The sequence below is a fragment of the Leuresthes tenuis genome, unplaced genomic scaffold (assembly GCF_036924035.1).
Source record: "Leuresthes tenuis unplaced genomic scaffold, fLeuTen1.0.hap1 SCAF_10, whole genome shotgun sequence".
NCBI lineage: Eukaryota > Metazoa > Chordata > Actinopteri > Atheriniformes > Atherinopsidae > Leuresthes > Leuresthes tenuis.
In genome coordinates, this window is record NW_027325364.1 from 63,195 (window position 1) to 84,023 (window position 20,829).

At 45.1% G+C, this 20,829-nt stretch overlaps 2 protein-coding genes across 9 annotated transcripts in view; both read right to left on the minus strand.

The window, feature by feature from the left end:
- Window positions 1-4,917, minus strand: part of gon4lb (gon-4 like b) — a 44,278-nt gene extending 39,361 nt beyond the window's left edge. For all 8 annotated transcript variants that reach the window (XM_072393444.1, XM_072393442.1, XM_072393438.1 and 5 more), the window contains exons 1-4: window positions 4,846-4,917; window positions 2,205-2,307; window positions 1,987-2,126; window positions 952-1,026 (exon numbers count right to left, since the gene is read on the minus strand). In XM_072393444.1, coding sequence (XP_072249545.1) covers window positions 952-1,026; window positions 1,987-2,126; window positions 2,205-2,304 — 315 coding nt within the window. In that variant the 5' untranslated portion in view covers window positions 2,305-2,307; window positions 4,846-4,917. The remainder of the gene's footprint in view (window positions 1-951; window positions 1,027-1,986; window positions 2,127-2,204; window positions 2,308-4,845) is intronic.
- A 2,547-nt stretch (window positions 4,918-7,464) lies between these two features.
- decr1 (2,4-dienoyl CoA reductase 1, mitochondrial) lies at window positions 7,465-20,573 on the minus strand. The gene is made up of 10 exons (XM_072393451.1): window positions 20,476-20,573; window positions 16,467-16,666; window positions 16,259-16,316; window positions 16,098-16,184; window positions 9,317-9,464; window positions 9,060-9,159; window positions 8,894-8,966; window positions 8,652-8,798; window positions 7,888-7,950; window positions 7,465-7,753 (listed from the first exon to the last, which is right to left on the minus strand). Exons 1-10 carry the CDS (start codon window positions 20,539-20,541, stop codon window positions 7,694-7,696), a joined length of 1,002 nt encoding a protein of 333 aa, XP_072249552.1. The 5' UTR covers window positions 20,542-20,573; the 3' UTR covers window positions 7,465-7,693.
- Window positions 20,574-20,829: the final 256 nt, after the last annotated feature.

Genomic DNA, 20,829 nt, shown 5'->3' on the forward strand with positions numbered 1-20,829 from the left:
TTGGTGCACTTCCATGCAGCACATGAGGCTTTTTCTCCCATCGCTGCACTTGGCACATCAAAGATGGCGGTGAGGTCGACGTACGAATCAGCGCTCAAGGCGGCGTCTACGTTTATGGGTCTATGGTTTTTCCTTCTCCGGGTTAGAACAACTACCATAAATTTCAGACTATGGAGCGCACCTGAATATAAGCCGCACCGGTTTATAAGCCACGGTGTTCACATCGTAATAAGAGATATTTACACAGAAAGATGTTACTCATGAGGATTTTAAACTTTTAATAAAATGTGTATGGCAACATAAACAAATACACACTGCAAATGCTTTTCCCCCTGAACAGTGCCTGTAACACGGCTGGTAAAAAAAAAGAAAAGACGGTAGCCTACCAGGAAAAGTCATTGATCTTCATCTTTCTTCTGCGCACTAAAACCAATTCAATTCAATTTATATAGCGCCAACAACTGTCATCTCAAGGGACTTAAATAATATAGTCCAATTCAAGCCAATTGGAATTCAATTCATTGTGATCATAATCCAATTCATAACCATCAAAGTCATCTTCTTAAGTGTCCGAATTGAAGAGCCTCAGAACTTCGTCACTTTGTTTGTTTTCCATGTTGAGGGTGAATACAAATGACAGATTTACGGTAATTTAGCAGCGTAATTGTGTTTGATTTGTCGTCCAATTTCATCGGACCACTATTAATTTTATTTTATTCATTAATTTTATTGGTCTAATGTTACGAGACGTTATTAGCCGCGGTGCTCAAAGCCTGGGAAAACGTAGCGGCTTATAGTCCGGAATTTACAGTACTTCTTCTCCTGAATTACAGCAAAGCCTATAGCGCCCCCTCTGGTGACTCTACACAGCACAGTTTATTCACTTCAAACCATCGAAGGAAACAACTCTGAATCATGTTTGTTTTTCTGAGAGAATAAAACCAGACTCACAAACATGGGCAGGTCCTGAGTGTCTCTGATGGCTGCTTTCATCATGGCTACCACGTGCTTGTGGGTTATCACCTCCTGGATCAGACAGCATCCGTTACCGAGGAAACATCATACTCAGTCATTCACATTTCTGTCAAAGGTAAAGAACTTATTCTGCTCCTCGCCAAGTGTAAACTAAGTGTTTATGGGGTACATTCACTTCATTATACAGATTCATGGGCCTAAACTGACCTGAAATACTGGAGTTCACAGTTTTACTTTAACATGTCGCTTAATAGAGAGGGATCGAGGTTTTGAGAGGAGGTGAGGAGGATGAGATGGAGCGTAAGCACAAATAATGGTTGGATTTTCCTGCTCAGAGGAAGACAAACAGATCCAGAGTCAGTCAGTAACGACTTATCAGCTCTCTGGTTGTGACACATTTGGGATGAAGATTAAAACATTCAAACAGTTTGTTCATCATATGTCTTATCATAATCTTTAGGTCTTACACCAGATTCACGTGCACGTTTTAGGGGAATGAAGAATGGATAAACGTGGAAAAAACAAAAAGGGAGAGAAAAGGAGGATATAACTGAGATAAATTACTAAAATGAAGTAAAATAAATAGATCAATAAAAATTACAGCACGACAGAAACAAAGTACCACTTAAAATAAAAAATAAAAGTGAACCCCTAACGAGTGTCAAAGTAAATCTACATTAACTGAAATAAAAGCAATTATTTATCTATTTTTATTGATTTAATATTTTCTATAAGTTTTGTATATTTTTTTATTCAGATTCAGTAACATTTTAAATCATATGAATGTATTGCCTTTGTTTTATACATTTGTTTCAGATTAATTCCTGTGGAAGCAGTGGGGGTTCACTTAGTTTTTCCACTCACTGCTTCTGTGTTTTGTCTCAGTTTTTGTTCCATAAATAATGCAATATGTCCTGTGTTCACAGGTGTTTCCTGAGTTTTACCACCTGCTGAGGACACGAGTCGTTTGCCATGTTCTGATGTGTGAAAGGTGCACGTTGTGCTGCTCACGTGCAGGATGGCGCGCACGTTGCTGGACGTCAGGTTGAGCTGTCTGGACTTCCTGTTTAGATCGATATCCAGTCGTCCCAGCTCATCCTCGCTGGACTCCGCCCCTGTGGCAGCCGGGTTCTGAGCCCACGCTCTTGGACCTGAGCAGAAGATCACCGAGGTATGACCCAATGGAAGCTCCGCCTTCCTCAGGTGTGCACCTGTCCCCCTGAACTCACCTAACTCGTCCTGTGTGACCTCAGGTGTGGCGTCTGTACGTCTGACAGATTTAACGCGCAAAGGACAGACATCGTCCTCCGCTGGGCGCCGCCGCTCCATCCTCTGGAACCCAGAGCGATCAATCAGAACCCAGAGCGATCAATCAGAACCCAGAGCGATCAATCAGAACCCAGAGCGATCGATCAGAACCCAGAGCGATCAATCAGAACCCAGAGCGATCGATCAGAACCCAGAGCGATCGATCAGAACCCAGAGCGATCAATCAGAACCCAGAGCGATCGATCAGAACCCAGAGCGATCGATCAGAACCCAGAGCGATCGATCAGAACCCAGAGCGATCGATCAGAACCCAGAGCGATCGATCAGAACCCAGAGCGATCGATCAGAACCCAGAGCGATCAATCAGAACACAGAGCGATCAATCAGAACCCAGAGCGATCAATCAGAACCCAGAGCGATCGATCAGAACCCAGAGCGATCGATCAGAACCCAGAGCGATCGATCAGAACCCAGAGCGATCAATCAGAACACAGAGCGATCGATCAGAACCCAGAGCGATCGATCAGAACCCAGAGCGATCGATCAGGACCCAGAGCGATCGATCAGAACACAGAGCGATCGATCAGAACACAGAGCGATCGATCAGAACCCAGAGCGATCGATCAGAACCCAGAGCGATCGATCAGAACCCAGAGCGATCGATCAGAACCCAGAGCGATCGATCAGAACCCAGAGCGATCGATCAGAACCCAGAGCGATCGATCAGAACCCAGAGCGATCGATCAGAACACAGAGCGATCGATCAGAACCCAGAGCGATCGATCAGAACCCAGAGCGATCGATCAGAACCCAGAGCGATCGATCAGAACCCAGAGCGATCGATCAGAACCCAGAGCGATCGATCAGAACCCAGAGCGATCGATCAGAACCCAGAGCGATCGATCAGAACCCAGAGCGATCGATCAGAACACAGAGCGATCGATCAGAACCCAGAGCGATCGATCAGAACCCAGAGCGATCGATCAGAACCCAGAGCGATCGATCAGAACCCAGAGCGATCGATCAGAACAGGTTGGGTTAGATTTAAACACATTTAATGTTTCACATAGAAATTCAGTAGTTTTTGGCCCAAAGACAATAAAACACATCTCAGTGTTCCACAGTTATTGGATATTTAGTTAATTATTCCAGATTATTGATTATTGATGAGGCTCTGAAACTGCGTCTCTGTTCACATCTCCTCTGAAACGTCTCTGAACCTCTGAAGAGTTTTTAAACACGTTTCCAGAAAAAGCTTCAGGGGGATCTTGACCTTCAGTGGAGCTGTTGAAGCTGAAATTCCTAAATCAGCCAAACGATTACCATTTATTTACATTTATATCTTTAACTGCTGGTTTGGGGACGTCCCAGAAGCGTGTTGTTACGTGTCTATTTAACGCTTCAGATGGCAGATATGTTCTGTAAAGGGCTGGGCGATAAAACCAGAGCCAGAGGAATAACTTTTCCTCGATAGAGATATGAAACATGGTCGATATCCTTTTTGATAGATTACGTTCGTCCATCTTTTGACAAACAATACAAACAGCCAATGACAGCTGAGAGTTGCACCGCGCTGAACCAATCACGTGGCTGGAATAGAGCCGTGGCAGTTTGTGCTGCTGCAGCCGGAAGAAACCATGGAAGACAGCCCAAGGCGTTGTTGATAAGAAGGGCCCGAAAAGTTCGGTGGTGTGGAGGGATTTTGGTTTTTTAGCTCCGACACGAAACAGAGCAGTGTGCACTGCAACATGTTCCGACAAAGTCAGGAAACATCTTCTTCATCACCTGAAGCAGTTTGAGCACGAAGAAAGCAAACTTTTCCAAACACCGCCCGGAACACGTGCTAATCTTCCCCCAATAACACCACTTTATCTGCTTTATCCAGCGCCTTATGACAAAAAACACCACGATATTACAAATGCAGTAGATTATTGTCTTGCAAAATGTTATAAATTAAGCTTCTGAGTAAGAGTAACGGGGACCATTTAAAATTCACAAAATAGTGATTTGTTTTATATATCGGTATCGACTGATCTAAATCGTGATACTTTTTCCCATATCGCCTGCATTATTTTATGCTTTACAGACCTACAGCTGTTAGAGTGCGACATGAATCATCTGAACTGAAGGAAAGATGTTAATATGTGGAACAAACAGCTTGTGTGCTGCCAGTAAAAAGCTTCCAGGATATCTTACAGGGGGTAGTTTAACCACTAAACCTGATAAAATGGCAGTAATTCAAATGATTTCAGAGACATGAAGTTTGAGCTTTGACCATCTGGGAGCTGCTGGGATTCCTTCAGGTGGAGACAGCAGCGGATCACCTTCAGACAGCAGGTGTCTGATACAAGGATTCCTCCGAATATCTAGACACAGCTTGTGGGGATTTTAGGGCTCGGAACCTCCTCGGAACCAGCTAACCCGACCACTGGCAGCTAACCGAAGCAAAGCTAACACATAGCGGCTGTCCCACTGAGCACGCGCAGAGCTCGTTTTTGTATGTTAGTTTGGCGCCAACTTTGCACATAACGTCACGAAACAGAACCGGAACCATAAAGGAAGAGATGCAGCCCGTTTTTGGTCAAGAAGAGAGAAACTAACCGTCGGAGTGAAGTCGGAGGCCCTCCGAAACTCAAACACCGTCCGTTAGCTCCGTTAGCTTCTGTTCCGTTCATAACAATCCCACTTCCGGCTGCGGCCCTTCAGTATAAAAGCCCCATTAGTTTCCATTACCTTCATAACATCCCTGGCGGCTTCCGGCGACAAGATCGCGAAGAGAGCAGACGTGCTGTGAAAATCTCGACGCTGCAATCTTCTGAAAGTTATGAAGAGAAAACTCAAAAGAAGCTGCACCCGACTACCTAATATACCAAAACCACTTAGGTCTCATTAAGTCCATGGATTCTGATAATAACCGCTAATGGCTTCATATGGCTAAAGCTAGCGCGGGACCTAAAGCAGTGGTTCCCAAACTGTCTCTGCTGGGCCCCTCTTTGGTACATAAGAATATTTTCGAGAAGCATCTCTATATATTCTGACATTAGTTGTCATTTCTGCATTATCAGTGTAAACCAGTTTTTGTTCACATTGTGAACCAAGTCAACCAAGGTTTCCAATCTCGCATGTGAAATATTTAAAGGATTTTCTCCACATATCTTCTCTGCGACATTTTTACAAAGTAATTGGTCTGATGAAAATAAATACCAAGAAAATGTTTCAGGTTACTCAGATCTTTCATCTTGAATTTTGCTATTAGCATTTCCTTTGGTCTTCAGTGCATTTTCATTACTTAGAGCTTTGATCCATTGCATCCGTTAGGTAACATTATCAGACAGCATGGCATAGATTGCTATGCTGATGATACTCAGCTGTACTTATCTATGAAACCAATCAATTGGTCAGACTACAAGCCTGTCTTAAAGACATAAAGACCTGGATGACTCAGAACTGTCTGCTTTTAAATTCAGACAAACTGAAGTTGTTCTCTTTGGACCTGAGCGCTTCAGGGAGAAATTATCTAGTTATATAGTTACTCTAGATGGTGTTTCCTTGGCTTCTAGTTCTACAGTGAGGAACCTTAGAGTTATTTCTGACCAGGATCTGTCCTTTGATTCACATATAAAACAGTTTTCTGCCTTCTTTCACCTTCGTAATATTGTTAAAATCAGGAACATCCTGCCTCAGGGTGTCAGCGACTTTTCTCAGCTCCGAGGTCTGTCTGAGAGTTTTTCCACCTCAGTCTCAGCCGTCGGGTGTTCTGTCTGAAACACGTCTTCATATACTTTACTGTCATTGCACAGTTGTACACAAGCACAACAAAATTGGGGCACAGTTCTCCCCGCGGTGCAAATAATCAGATTCTTTGAATTAATTTGAACCAGCTTGGCAACAACATCACAGACAGAACCAAGCAAAGGAAGCGGGTCAGAACCAGAGAGCCGATCAGTTTTTGCTTCTGCTCTGGGGCAGTTTTATGCACGAGAATGTGCACAAGAAAGAAAGAAAATTCTCTACTGGTGCTTTAAAGTTTCTTTGGTATCAAAGAACCCTGATAGGTTCTGATACCAAGGTTCTGGTCCAAAGTTCTGATTTTTAATTCAGCTTACCAACTAGTTCACAGATTAAATTATGTGTCATTGGGTTCTGGTTAAAACATTTGATTAATGTCTGAATTCATTGACCTTAAGATGGTTAAATTATTGATGACCTGTCAGTTATTGGATCAATCGGACTGTTTCAGTGTAGTTTTGATGTCAGAGGTACAGACCACATTTAAATGTTATTTCAGTGATCATCAGCGCAACATTTAACCTGAAAAAAAGAACAGAAATAGTTGCCACAGCGATTGGTACAACATCAGTTACCATGGTGACGTGTGAGAACTAACTTACACCTCAGCGTATCTCTTATAATAGTCCTGCTTTCACCTCTCAGGTGTCAAACATGATTTAATTAGAGTAGTTTTAAACAAATTTATACTGGTTTGTACTTTTTGAATTGGTTAGTGGTGCTTTGATACAGTTTAAACCAGTTATAGGTGGTCTGAACCAGTCAACTGCCCACACTGACCACAGGACGGTATTTCTTTCTACAGCTGTTTCCGGGGTCATTATGAGATAAAAGCCTTGAATTTGTTGTTTATTCAGATCCTTGCTTTGTAATCCTCTTTGATGCGCCAAATATTGAGTTTAGGGAAGTGTTTACCATTTGATTATTATCATGTTTGGGTATCATAAGCTAACTCTTGGGTCCAGCTTGATAAGTAGTGCAGGTGTGATGTCACCTTGCCCATGGGCAGAAATAATTGTTAGTGTTATCTGAAATAACTTTATTTAAGTGCTGGAGAAGAGCTAAGTTTATAACATCTTTCTTCTGGGAGGTGAGATGAATCTCAGTTTGTACGGGTAGATGTGTGTTGTATCCTGCTGCCATTTTGCTGCTTTGCCACAACTTCTACGTTCGTGTTAAACAAGGAAACACAAACTTCATGTTCATCATTGAAATTTTATTTGGAGCTTCATGTGTGTATCTTCAAACAGATGTTATCTAAGTTTATGTTAGAAATGAGTTTATGCTTTGATGTGATATCTGATGGAAATGCTGATTACACACTGCTCAGCAGAACTGGGTCATGTTCCACCCTCCTTCCTGTTAACCCCATAAACAAAGTCATCCCACTGGTTACCTCCTAATCAGTGAAGGTAAATTAAACTCACCAACTTCTCAGTTTCACCGATTTATTATCAAATATCTTTGCTTAGACTGAGCATGTGCACAGTCTGGACAACCAGCAGCTGATTCCTGTTGATCAGCTAATAGATCATTGTTTATTATCATTTCTGCTCTCAGCTAATGCAGGTCACATTGTGCCCTCATTAGGACTCAGTAGTGAGTGGGTCAAAACAAAGTGATCTGATTAGTTACTGAAGTCCAATGGAATGTCAGCATTTTATGATCCTTTGGTGCTTCTGATCATTGCCTCCATCATCTTCCACTGATCCGGAGTCACCTGAAACACAAATAATGTTATGAAGGTGTGGGACAGGGTTCGGAGCTGGAAACACTAACAGGTGATCAGCCCAGTTCTTCTGAACCGACACGTTTACCGTGTTTCTGGGGGAAATATTTGAGTGTGACACTCACCCTGCGCAGCTCGTTAAACTCTCCAGCCATCGACACAAACTCTCCACCATCAAAGCGAATCACCTAAAAAGAGATGAAACAGTTACACTTTGACTGGGCTATGGACCAGAATCCCTGTTGGCCCAAATCAACAGTTCACTTCTTCCTGTTTCAGTAAGACCAGGAAGCTGCTCAACATCCTCTGTTGCCAGCTGATCTGGCGTCCCCCAGGGCCCCATTCTGGGCCCCATTCTGCAGCTACATTTTTTACTCATCTCACCTCTGTTACATTAACTAAAGTTTTACATCTGATGATGCTAGATGAGGGCTCTAATCAAATGAAAAGAAAACTGAGGTAATAAGTTCCAACACTCAACTTCAAACCCTCTGTCCAGCCCTGCACACGATGAAATCTAACATAAGTCAGAGCAGTTTTTACCTGCTAAAAAACATGTTAAATATTAAAGGATGTGGAATCATCGGTTGCACAGAACCGATCTGTAACAAACAAAATACAGAACATGATGCTGCATGTCATTTGTGCAGTTTTATCCTTTTCTTTAGCAAACATTTTTATATTTGATGAGGAGCAGCTTCTGTTCTGTTTATCAGCTTAGATTTTTAATTTTCTATTCTTTGGAACGATTTGATTAGTTTAAATTTCAGTTCCTTTTGTCCCTGTCAGTTCTCTGTCACAAATTTCACAAGTTTATTTTTATATTTCTGAACCCAGTCATTAAACCAGTCCAAAGCCAGTCTTTAAACCAGGATCTCTGTAAACTCACGGCTCCAGACATCCAGGTGGCATAGTCGCTGCTCAGGTAAGCTGCCAGGTTCGCGAGTTCTGCTGGTTTTCCAAGCCGACCCACCGGGATACGATTCATCATGGCCTTCTCAAAGGATCCGGTGGGGTCCAGACGGCTGAAGGCTCCCTGGACACCACAAAGAAATGAACGATAAACAAAAGTAAACAACAACAACAAAGAAAGATCAGAGAAACAAGCAGCTGTGGCCATGCAGACGGTACCTTTGTTCTGATTGGCCCCGGCTGGATGATGTTAAACCTGTGGCCATAGCGGCCCCACTCTGCTGCCAGAGACCTGATACACAGTTAGAACACCCGTTACCATAGTAACCACCTGTTCCTGTGACACAGCAGTCCATCTGATCGATGTGTTGAAGGTCAAACTGACTTGTACAGCGCCTCAACTCCAGCCTTCGCTGACGCACTTGGAACCACAAAACCAGAACCAGTCTCAGCGTAGATGGTGGTGATGGCGAGGAAGGAGGCTCCTGTGAAAACAATACAAACAACAAGAAGACCAGACAATAACCACCCTGAAAACCAGTCAGACCTTCCTGGTTCTGGATCAGTCCCTGACCTTTCAGGTTCTGGATTAATCCCCAATTTATAAACTTTCTGGTTCTGGATCATTCCCTAACCTCTGACCTTTCTGGTTCTGGATCAGTCTCTTTCCCAGCTCCAAAGTGACAAACGCCGTCCCGTTCAGGACGATGTCAGTGATGCTCTTCCAGCCGTTTGGTGTCAGGCGTTCTGACGGACAGACAAAGTTTCCCGCGGCGTTGTTGATGATGACCTGCACCAATCAGGACACAGCACACTGACGTCATCACAAACAGAGACAGTTTACTTTTTATGTATTTATTTACCAACAGGACAATGTATATTAATGGTTATCCACCCACCCACCACCCATCCACCCACCCACCATCCACCCATCCATCCATCCATCCACCCACCCATCATCCACCCACCATCCACCCATCCACCACCCATCCATCCACCCACCATCCATCATCTATCCATCCACCCACCATCCATCCACCAACCATCCATCCATCATCCACCCATCATCCACCCATCCACCCACCATCCATCCATCCACCCACCCATCCACCCACCCATCCACCCACCCACCATCCATCCATCATCCACCCATCCATCATCCACCCACCCACCCACCATCCATCCATCATCCACCCATCCACCCATCCATCCACCCACCATCCATCATCTATCCATCCACCACCCACCCATCCATCCACCCATCCACCCACCCACCATCCATCCATCATCCACCCATCCACCCATCCATCCACCCACCATCCATCATCTATCCATCCACCACCCACCCATCCATCCACCCATCCATCCACCCACCATCCATCATCCATCCATCCATCCATCCATCCACCCATTTTCATCCGCTTATCCAAGTTCAGATTGCGGAGGCAACAGGTCCAGGAGAGCAACCCAGACATCGTCCTCCCCAACAACACTCTCTAGCTCCTCCTGGGAGTCCCGAGGTGCTTCCAGACTAGAAGGGACATATAATCCCTCCAGCGAGTCCTGGATCCACCCCGGGTTCTCCTCCCAGTAGGACGTGCCCGGAAAACCTTGAAAGTCAGACAACCAGGAGGCATCCTAACCAGACGAATCAGCCGACACCTTTCGATGCGAAGGAGCAGCGGCTCTACTCTGAGCTCCCTCCGGATGGTGGAGCTCTTTCCCCTATCTCTGAGACCGAGCCCAGCTCCCCTCTGAAGAAAACTCATTTCAGCCGCTTGCATCCACATAGGATCACAGGTGAGGGTTGGAACACAGATGGAGCAGTTAACTGAAAGCTTCTCCTTCTGGCTCAGATCCCTCTTCACCACAACAGACTGGAGCAGCGCCCTCAGCGCCCCCCACAGAATTGGTCGTAGGCCTTTTCCAAGTCTTCATAACACATGTAAACTGGATGGTCAAACTTCCATGACCCCTTCAGTAACTGCAAGGGTAAAGATTGGGGCCTCATGTACAAAGACTTGCATGGATTTCCTACTGAAACACCCTAACCCTGGAATGAAAATGTTTCCTCTTGATATACAAATTCATCATGTGATGGGCTTTTATAGCCCTGTGTGTGTAGTCGATAGCTCCGATTACATCAGGAAAACCGGCTCTCGCTTCCAATTGCGCTTCAATGTTGGCCTGTTCAGCTGCATTGTGGGAATTTGATACACCTGCTGAGATGAGGATAATTCCTTCCCTTACCGGCTGGCATGGCTCGGCTCAGGGTCGACTGGCACAGTCACAATCGGTTGGCCGGCTCCCTCTGAATGCCCCGGTTGCTTAAACCCCAGTGTGCACGTCACCTGTGGCACGAGCACCGCACGGCTCCTCGCTGTGTCACCGGCTGCAGCTCTGCCACAGTTCCAGGAGGATTGCCCTCAAAACGGCTGATGAGCCAATTGTCATCATGTGCCAGCAAATCCTCTCAGTCTCTGAACACACGCTCTCTTCCAATTGCACCATTTACAAAGTCTTCCAACACCGCTAAAGCAGCCGTTGTTTTTAATGGTATGCTCTGCAGCATGCTTTTATATCCACTCGTGTAATTGCTGATACATGGGTGTGTTAATTGTTCATTGGTCGCCAAAGAATCAGCAGCTGTAGAAAAGTCCGTACAACAGCCCTGAAGTTGGCGTGAGGCGCCCTTTGTACATGAGGCCCCTGGTCCACTGTTCCATGACCTGAACGAAAACCACACTGCTCCTCCGGAATCTGAATTTCATAAATCAGTTGAAGCCTGCCAGAGATGTGTTACAGGTGTGTGTTACAGGTGTGTGTTACAGGTCTGTGTTACAGGTGTGTGTGTTACAGGTCTGTGTTACAGGTGTGTGTGTTACAGGTCTGTGTTAGAGGTGTGTGTGTTACAGGTGTGTGTTACAGGTGTGTGTTACAGGTGTGTGTTAGAGGTGTGTGTGTTACAGGTGTGTGTGTTACAAGTGTGTGTTACAGGTGTGTGTTACAGGTGTGTGTTAGAGGTGTGTGTTAGAGGTGTGTGTGTTAGAGGTGTGTGTGTTAGAGGTGTGTGTGTTACAGGTGTGTGTGTTACAGGTGTGTGTGTTACAAGTGTGTGTTACAAGTGTGTGTTACAAGTGTGTGTTACAGGTGTGTGTGTTACAGGTGTGTGTGTTACAGGTCTGTGTTACAGGTGTGTGTGTTACAGGTCTGTGTTACAGGTGTGTGTGTTACAGGTCTGTGTTACAGGTGTGTGTGTTACAGGTCTGTGTTACAGGTGTGTGTGTTACAGGTCTGTGTTACAGGTGTGTGTGTTACAGGTCTGTGTTACAGGTCTGTGTGTTACAGGTCTGTGTTACAGGTCTGTGTGTTACAGGTCTGTGTTACAGGTCTGTGTGTTACAGGTCTGTGTTACAGGTGTGTGTTACAGGTGTGTGTTACAGGTGTGTGTTACAGGTGTGTGTTAGAGGTGTGTGTTACAGGTGTGTGTTAGAGGTGTGTGTTACAGGTGTGTGTTACAGGTGTGTGTTAGAGGTGTGTGTTACAGGTGTGTGTTAGAGGTGTGTGTTACAGGTGTGTGTTACAAGTGTGTGTTACAAATGTGTGTTACAAGTGTGTTACAGGTGTGTTACAGGTGTGTGTGTTACAGGTGTGTTACAGGTGTGTGTGTTACAGGTGTGTTACAGGTGTGTGTGTTACAGGTGTGTTAGAGGTGTGTGTGTTACAGGTGTGCGTTAGAAGTGTGCGTTACAGGTGTGCGTTACAAGTGTGCGTTACAAGTGTGTGTTACAAGTGTGTGTTACAAGTGTGTGTTACAAGTGTGTGTTACAAGTGTGTGTTACAAATGTGTGTTACAAGTGTGTGTTACAAGTGTGTGTTACAAGTGTGTGTTACAGGTGTGTGTGTTACAGGTCTGTGTTACAGGTGTGTGTGTTACAGGTCTGTGTTAGAGGTGTGTGTGTTACAGGTGTGTGTTACAGGTGTGTGTTACAAGTGTGTGTTACAGGTGTGTGTTAGAGGTGTGTGTTAGAGGTGTGTGTGTTAGAGGTGTGTGTGTTAGAGGTGTGTGTGTTAGAGGTGTGTGTGTTAGAGGTGTGTGTGTTAGAGGTGTGTGTGTTAGAGGTGTGTGTGTTACAGGTGTGTGTGTTACAGGTGTGTTAGAGGTGTGTGTGTTACAGGTGTGCGTTAGAAGTGTGCGTTACAGGTGTGCGTTACAAGTGTGCGTTACAAGTGTGTGTTACAAGTGTGTGTTACAGGTGTGTGTGTTACAGGTGTGTGTGTTACAGGTCTGTGTTACAGGTGTGTGTGTTACAGGTCTGTGTTACAGGTGTGTGTGTTACAGGTCTGTGTTACAGGTGTGTGTGTTACAGGTCTGTGTTACAGGTGTGTGTGTTACAGGTCTGTGTTACAGGTGTGTGTGTTACAGGTCTGTGTTACAGGTCTGTGTGTTACAGGTCTGTGTTACAGGTCTGTGTGTTACAGGTCTGTGTTACAGGTCTGTGTGTTACAGGTGTGTGTTACAGGTGTGTGTTACAGGTGTGTGTTAGAGGTGTGTGTTACAGGTGTGTGTTAGAGGTGTGTGTTACAGGTGTGTGTTACAGGTGTGTGTTACAGGTGTGTGTTACAGGTGTGTGTTAGAGGTGTGTGTTACAGGTGTGTGTTAGAGGTGTGTGTTACAGGTGTGTGTTACAAGTGTGTGTTACAAATGTGTGTTACAAGTGTGTTACAGGTGTGTTACAGGTGTGTGTGTTACAGGTGTGTTACAGGTGTGTGTGTTACAGGTGTGTTACAGGTGTGTGTGTTACAGGTGTGTTAGAGGTGTGTGTGTTACAGGTGTGCGTTAGAAGTGTGCGTTACAGGTGTGCGTTACAAGTGTGCGTTACAAGTGTGCGTTACAAGTGTGCGTTACAAGTGTGCGTTACAAGTGTGTGTTACAAGTGTGTGTTACAAATGTGTGTTACAAGTGTGTGTTACAAGTGTGTGTTACAAGTGTGTGTTACAAGTGTGTGTTACAAGTGTGTGTTACAAGTGTGTGTTACAAATGTGTGTTACAAGTGTGTGTTACAAGTGTGTGTTACAGGTGTGTGTTACAAGTGTGTGTTACAGGTGTGTGTTACAGGTGTGTGTTACAGGTGTGTGTGTTACAGGTGTGTTAGAGGTGTGTGTGTTAGAGGTGTGTGTTAGAGGTGTGTTACAGGTGTGTGTTACAAGTGTGTGTTACAGGTGTGCGTTACAGGTGTGCGTTACAGGTGTGCGTTACAGGTGTGCGTTAGAGGTGTGCGTTAGAGGTGTGCGTTAGAGGTGTGCGTTACAAGTGTGCGTTACAAGTGTGCGTTACAAGTGTGTGTTACAAGTGTGTGTTACAAGTGTGTGTTACAAGTGTGTGTTACAAGTGTGTGTTACAAGTGTGTGTTACAAGTGTGTGTTACAGGTGTGTGTTACAGGTGTGTGTTACAAGTGTGTGTTACAAGTGTGTGTTACAAGTGTGTGTTACAGGTGTGTGTTACAAGTGTGTGTTACAGGTGTGTGTTACAAGTGTGTGTTACAGGTGTGTGTTACAGGTGTGTGTTACAGGTGTGTGTGTTACAGGTGTGTTAGAGGTGTGTGTGTTACAGGTGTGCGTTAGAGGTGTGCGTTAGAGGTGTGTGTTACAGGTGTGTGTTACAAGTGTGTGTTACAAATGTGTGTTACAAGTGTGTGTTACAAATGTGTGTTACAGGTGTGTGTTACAGGTGTGTTAGAGGTGTGTTAGAGGTGTGTGTGTTACAGGTGTGTTAGAGGTGTGTGTGTTACAGGTGTGCGTTAGAAGTGTGCGTTACAGGTGTGCGTTAGAAGTGTGCGTTAGAAGTGTGCGTTACAGGTGTGCGTTAGAGGTGTGTGTTAGAGGTGTGTGTTACAAGTGTGTGTTACAAGTGTGTGTTACAAGTGTGTGTTACAAATGTGTGTTACAAGTGTGTGTTACAAGTGTGTGTTACAAATGTGTGTTACAGGTGTGCGTTACAGGTGTGCGTTACAAGTGTGTGTGTTAGAGGTGTGTGTTAGAGGTGTGCGTTAGAGGTGTGCGTTACAGGTGTGCGTTACAGGTGTGCGTTACAAGTGTGTGTGTTAGAGGTGTGTGTTACAGGTGTGCGTTAGAAGTGTGCGTTACAGGTGTGCGTTACAGGTGTGCGTTACAAGTGTGTGTGTTAGAGGTGTGTGTTAGAGGTGTGCGTTAGAGGTGTGCGTTACAGGTGTGCGTTACAGGTGTGCGTTACAGGTGTGCGTTACAGGTGTGCGTTACAGGTGTGCGTTACAGGTGTGCGTTAGAAGTGTGCGTTACAGGTGTGCGTTAGAGGTGTGCGTTAGAGGTGTGCGTTACAAGTGTGTGTTACAAGTGTGTGTTACAAGTGTGTGTTACAGGTGTGTGTTACAGGTGTGTGTTACAGGTGTGTGTTACAAGTGTGTGTTACAAATGTGTGTTACAGGTGTGTGTTACAAGTGTGTGTTTCAAGTGTGTGTTACAGGTGTGTGTTACAAGTGTGTTACAGGTGTGTGTTACAAGTGTGTTACAGGTGTGTGTTACAAGTGTGTTACAGGTGTGTGTTACAAGTGTGTTACAGGTGTGTGTTACAGGTGTGTGTTACAGGTGTGTTACAGGTGTGTGTTACAAGTGTGTGTTACAAGTGTGTGTTACAGGTGTGTGTTACAGGCGTGTTACAGGCGTGTGTTACAGGTGTGTGTGTTACAGGTGTGTGTGTTACAGGTGTGTGTGTTACAGGTGTGTGTGTTACAGGTGTGTGTGTTACAGGTGTGTGTTACAGGTGTGTGTTAGAAGTGTGTGTTAGAAGTGTGTGTTACAGGTGTGTGTTACAGGTGTGTGTTACAGGTGTGTGTTACAAGTGTGTTACAAGTGTGTTACAGGCGTGTTACAGGTGTGTGTTACAAGTGTGTTACAGGTGTGTTACAGGTGTGTTACAGGTGTGTTACAGGTGTGTTACAGGTGTGTTACAGGTGTGTTACAGGTGTGTGTTACAGGTGTGTGTGTTACAGGTGTGTGTTACAGGTGTGTGTTACAGGTGTGTGTTACAGGTGTGTGTTACAGGTGTGTGTTAGAGGTGTGTGTTACAGGTGTGTGTTACAGGTGTGTGTTACAGGTGTGTGTTACATGTGTGTTACAGGTGTGTTACAGGCGTGTTAGAGGTGTGTGTTACAGGTGTGTGTTACAGGTGTGTGTTACAGGTGTGTGTTAGAGGTGTGTGTTACAGGTGTGTGTTACAGGTGTGTGTTACAGGTGTGTGTTACGTGTGTGTTACAGGTGTGTGTTACAGGTGTGTGTTACAGGTGTGTGTTACAGGTGTGTTAGAGGTGTGTGTTAGAGGTGTGTGTTACAGGTGTGTGTTACAGGTGTGTGTTACAGGTGTGTGTTACAGTTGTGTGTGGTTACATCAGGAAGACCAGTGAGAGACTCCATCTGGTCCACGCAGTGAGCGACGCCCTCAGGATCTCTGACATCACACTGGATCGCATGTACCTGAGAACAAAGGGATGGGATCAGGGTCAGAGTGGGTCAGACAGGTCAAACAGGTTCTGGTTCTGTTTTGTCACCTTGTTTCCAGTCTGGCTGGTGATCTCTTCAGCTGTTTGCTGCAGAACATCCAACTTCCTTAACAAACAGGAAGTCCAGATTTTAAAGCATGTGTGGGTGTGGGTGTGTGTGTGTGTGTGCATGTGTGCGTGTGTGTATGTGTGTGTGCATGTGTGTGCATGTGTGTGCATGTGTGTGTGTGTGCGTGTAGGTCATGTGACTGCCGACCTGCTGGCGATGACGCACTGGGCTCCCAGCTGGGACAGCATGGTGGTCATGGCCCGGCCCAGTCCTGTCCCGCCTCCGGTGACGAAGGCCACTCTGTTGTTGAAGCTCCCTGAGGGCAGCATAGCACCTTCGAGTGGAGCGAAGAACGAAGACTGAGGAAGAGAACTGAACTGAAGGCCCGCCGACCTGTGGAACCATGACTGAGAAAGCACAGAGTTCTGGTTTGGGTGACAGTACACGGTTTCTTTCTATCACAGTTCATCAATAATCTGATTAATAAACTGCTTGGATTTTAAGCAGCATGTAGCACAGCCGACCCACAGCAGACCCTGGAGCTGGTCATAAGCTATGGCCTCCGTGGATCTGTCTGTTGTGGACCTGGCTGCGTTTTTAACCCCAACACCAGTTTTAATCAGCCGGAGGCCCCGGGGAGAACAGTGAGGAAACGCTACCTAACTCCTGAAGTGGCTGCACATTTTATCCAGATTTTACAGAGAGATTTTACCAGCACCTTGTGATTTTATTGAATTTCAACAGCAATCTTAAGTCAGCGCTGGACTCAGTGGCTCCTCTTTTAACAAAAACAATTAAAACAAAACCTACATCGCCATGGAGAAATGAGGAAACAAAGAAACTGAAAAGAAACTGCAGGAGTGCTCAAAGGAGCTGGAGAAAATCAAAACTAACAATTTATTATCAGATTTTACACCAACAACTCAAAACCTACAATAAAGCAATCAAACAGGCCAGAATTTCCCATTTCAAAAAAGTTATCTGCAACCATAAAAACAAGACCAAATTTCTCTTCTAACTAAGAGTAATTTAAGCAGATCCCACAAAACAACATCAGAAGCTCTCTGTGAGGACTTTGCTGAGTGAAACTGATGACATCAGAAGTCTTTTATCTCTACAGTTCTTAGCCGGCACCACACCTGGATCATTGCTTTTACCTGAGGAAATGTTTTAAAACATTTGATGGATTCCTTTAGGAGCAGCTTTTAAACACTGAACTGCTCTCTCCAGACGGCTTCCTCACCTCTTTTTAAACAGCAGCGGTGGTGAAGAGGAGCAATTTAGGCCCAACCATTCTCAACAATTACCGGCCTGTATCCAACTTACCATTTTAAGTCAAATATTAGAAAAACTGTTTTTTAACCAATAAATGATTTTTTAAACATGAACAACATTTTATAGAAGTATCAGTCTGGTTTTAGGAGGAACCACAGTACTGAGACAGCCCTCTTAAAGATTTTGAATGATACCAGGTGCAACCAGTACCAGTAGTACCAGAAACTCACAGTCCGACTGGATCTTACCGCCGCCTTCGATACAGTCGACCATCACATTTCCTTAAACAGACTGAGGAACCCGGCTGCCTCTGGTACTGTTCTTAACTCGTTTGCCTCCTGCCTCACAGATCGATACGTCTTTGTAAGTATGGATACATGTTCCTCACAGACCCATGAGATCAAGTGTGGGGTTCCCCAGGGGTCAGTTTTAGGTCCAATTCTTTTTAATCTGTACATGCTTCCCCTCGGGGATGTCATCAGGAGGCTCGGCATCAGCTTCCATAGTTATGCTGATGACACACAGCTGTTCACAGCCGTGTCTCCTGGGCCACTTGATGCCCTTTTTAACTGCATTTCAGATATCAAGTCATGGATGGCAGCGAACTTCCTGCAGCTCAACCAGGACAAAACTGAGGTTTTATTCATTGGTTCTGAAGGGTTAGGGTAGAAGGCCAGAGAGAGAAACTTTTAACAAAATTACAAAATCTTAAATCATCTAAAACTGTAAAAAATCTGGCGTGCTTTTTGACTCTGAGCTCAGTTTTATTCCACATAAAATATAACAAACATAACAAAGATAGTTTTTTACCATCTTAAGAATACAGCCAGAGTTTCTCTCTCAGAGCGGCAGCTTTTCTCTCTTTACTGAACTGCTCTCTGCTCTTAGGGTTGGGAGTTACACCGGTTTTAAAATCGCTCCATTGGCTTCCTGTACATTTCAGGATCAATTTCAACTGGCACCACCCTGGGAGCTGCTGTTGGTCCCCTGAGGGGGGGGGTGCTGTTCTGTGGACTGCTCAGGCCCGGGGGGCTGGAGGGCCTCGTGGCTCCCGGGTCGGGGCGGTCTCTGTGGCGCTCCCTGTAGTCGTGGCCGGCCCCCCAAGGTGCCTTTTCCTTGCTTCAGGTGCCTTTTTCCTTGCTTCAGGTGCCTTTTTCCTTGCTTCAGGTGCCTTTTTCCTTGCTTCAGGTGCCTTTTCCTTGCTTCAGGTGCCTTTTTACTTGCTTCAGGTGCCTTTTTACTTGCTTCAGGTGCCTTTTTACTTGCTTCAGGTGCCTTTTCCTTGCTTCAGGTGCCTTTTCCTTGCTTCAGGTGCCTTTTTACTTGCTTCAGGTGCCTTTTTACTTGCTTCAGGTGCCTTTTTACTTGCTTCAGGTGCCTTTTCCTTGCTTCAGGTGCCTTTTTCCTTGCTTCAGGTGCCTTTTTACTTGCTTCAGGTGCCTTTTTACTTGCTTCAGGTGCCTTTTTACTTGCTTCAGGTGCCTTTTCCTTGCTTCAGGTGCCTTTTTCCTTGCTTCAGGTGCCTTTTTCCTTGCTTCAGGTGCCTTTTCCTTGCTTCAGGTGCCTTTTTCCTTGCTTCAGGTGCCTTTTTCCTTGCTTCAGGTGCCTTTTTCCTTGCTTCAGGTGCCTTTTCCTTGCTTCAGGTGCCTTTTTCCTTGCTTCAGGTGCCTTTTTCCTTGCTTCAGGTGCCTTTTTCCTTGCTTCAGGTGCCTTTTCCTTGCTTCAGGTGCCTTTTTCCTTGCTTCAGGTGCCTTTTTCCTTGCTTCAGGTGCCTTTTTCCTTGCTTCAGGTGCCTTTTTCCTTGCTTCAGGTGCCTTTTTACTTGCTTCAGGTGCCTTTTCCTTGCTTCAGGTGCCTTTTCCTTGCTTCAGGTGCCTTTTTACTTGCTTCAGGTGCCTTTTTACTTGCTTCAGGTGCCTTTTTACTTGCTTCAGGTGCCTTTTCCTTGCTTCAGGTGCCTTTTTCCTTGCTTCAGGTGCCTTTTTACTTGCTTCAGGTGCCTTTTTACTTGCTTCAGGTGCCTTTTTACTTGCTTCAGGTGCCTTTTCCTTGCTTCAGGTGCCTTTTTCCTTGCTTCAGGTGCCTTTTTCCTTGCTTCAGGTGCCTTTTCCTTGCTTCAGGTGCCTTTTTCCTTGCTTCAGGTGCCTTTTTCCTTGCTTCAGGTGCCTTTTTCCTTGCTTCAGGTGCCTTTTCCTTGCTTCAGGTGCCTTTTTCCTTGCTTCAGGTGCCTTTTTCCTTGCTTCAGGTGCCTTTTTCCTTGCTTCAGGTGCCTTTTTCCTTGCTTCAGGTGCCTTTTCCTTGCTTCAGGTGCCTTTTTCCTTGCTTCAGGTGCCCGGTCATGCCTCTGTCTGACAGGTGCAGAGGGTCTGACCTTGTATGTCTCTCTGGGTATTTATGGGGGTGGGAGGGTTGGTATGTTGTGTCACTGTTGTTTTTAGCCTCTGTGAGAGACTTTGTGTTGCTTTTAAAGTAAGAAAGGTGCCACATAAATAACATTTGATTTGATAACATCCCTGCTGCCTCGTGGTAGCAGGAGCCGCTGTGGTGATGCAGGCAGAGTCTTTAATGTAATAATAAATTAAGTGATGACATTTTAGATCAGATGCCATTAGGAGCCGTCTATCACCCTAAAAACACATACAAACAAACAGCACGCGCGCACACAGAGAGGGAGCAGTCACCCTGCATGTCGACCGTGCGCGTGCACGTCCAAATGGGGGAAACTGGGTGAAAGGTCAAACTTTCCGAAAAGTTGATTAGTTTGTTTACTTTAACCGGATTTAAGTTCTGATCAGTTCTGATCAGCTGTGAGGCGCAAACCGCAGATTTGTGATCGGTCACGTGGTCGATAAATGGCAATATTTTTATGCTTCTGTGTGACGGCCCAGCTGACGGATTCCCGCATAAACTCCTGAGAGAAAGGTGAGTTTTAGTTTCTCACCTGCAGAGCTGAAGTTCTTCCCGCTGCCAGTGACTCCACTTTCCTCCGAAACACGGCCGCCGCCATCTTGTTCACGAGCTGCTGACGTCTGACCGGAACATACCAACATGCAGGAGGGGGGAGTAAAGTCAAACAGAAAATATGATGTCGGATATAATATTGTCTTATTCTGTGTGTTTAGTGAGTTATGGTTAAAGAAACTTCATCCTATTATTTCAGATGTTTATATGACCACAGCTAATGTAACTTTAAGGCACTTTAAATATGCAAATGTAACTATTTAAAACGTGATATGATTGTAAATAGATTTTAAAATGTAGCCTAGTTAAGGAAATCAACAGACTGCACTGAAAC

What these genes read in the sequence shown, in the direction of transcription:
- decr1 (XM_072393451.1), bottom strand. Translation starts at nt 20,541, where the DNA reads ATGGCGGCGGCCGTGTTTCGGAGGAAAGTGGAGTCACTGGCAGCGGGA. An exon ending in GAAGAACTTCAGCTCTGCAG is followed by an intron (nt 16,667 to 20,475) that starts GTGAGAAACTAA and finishes GTGCTTTCTCAG; the next exon opens with TCATGGTTCCACAGGTCGGC. An exon ending in CTCTCACTGGTCTTCCTGAT is followed by an intron (nt 9,465 to 16,097) that starts GTAACCACACAC and finishes TGATTGGTGCAG; the next exon opens with GTCATCATCAACAACGCCGC.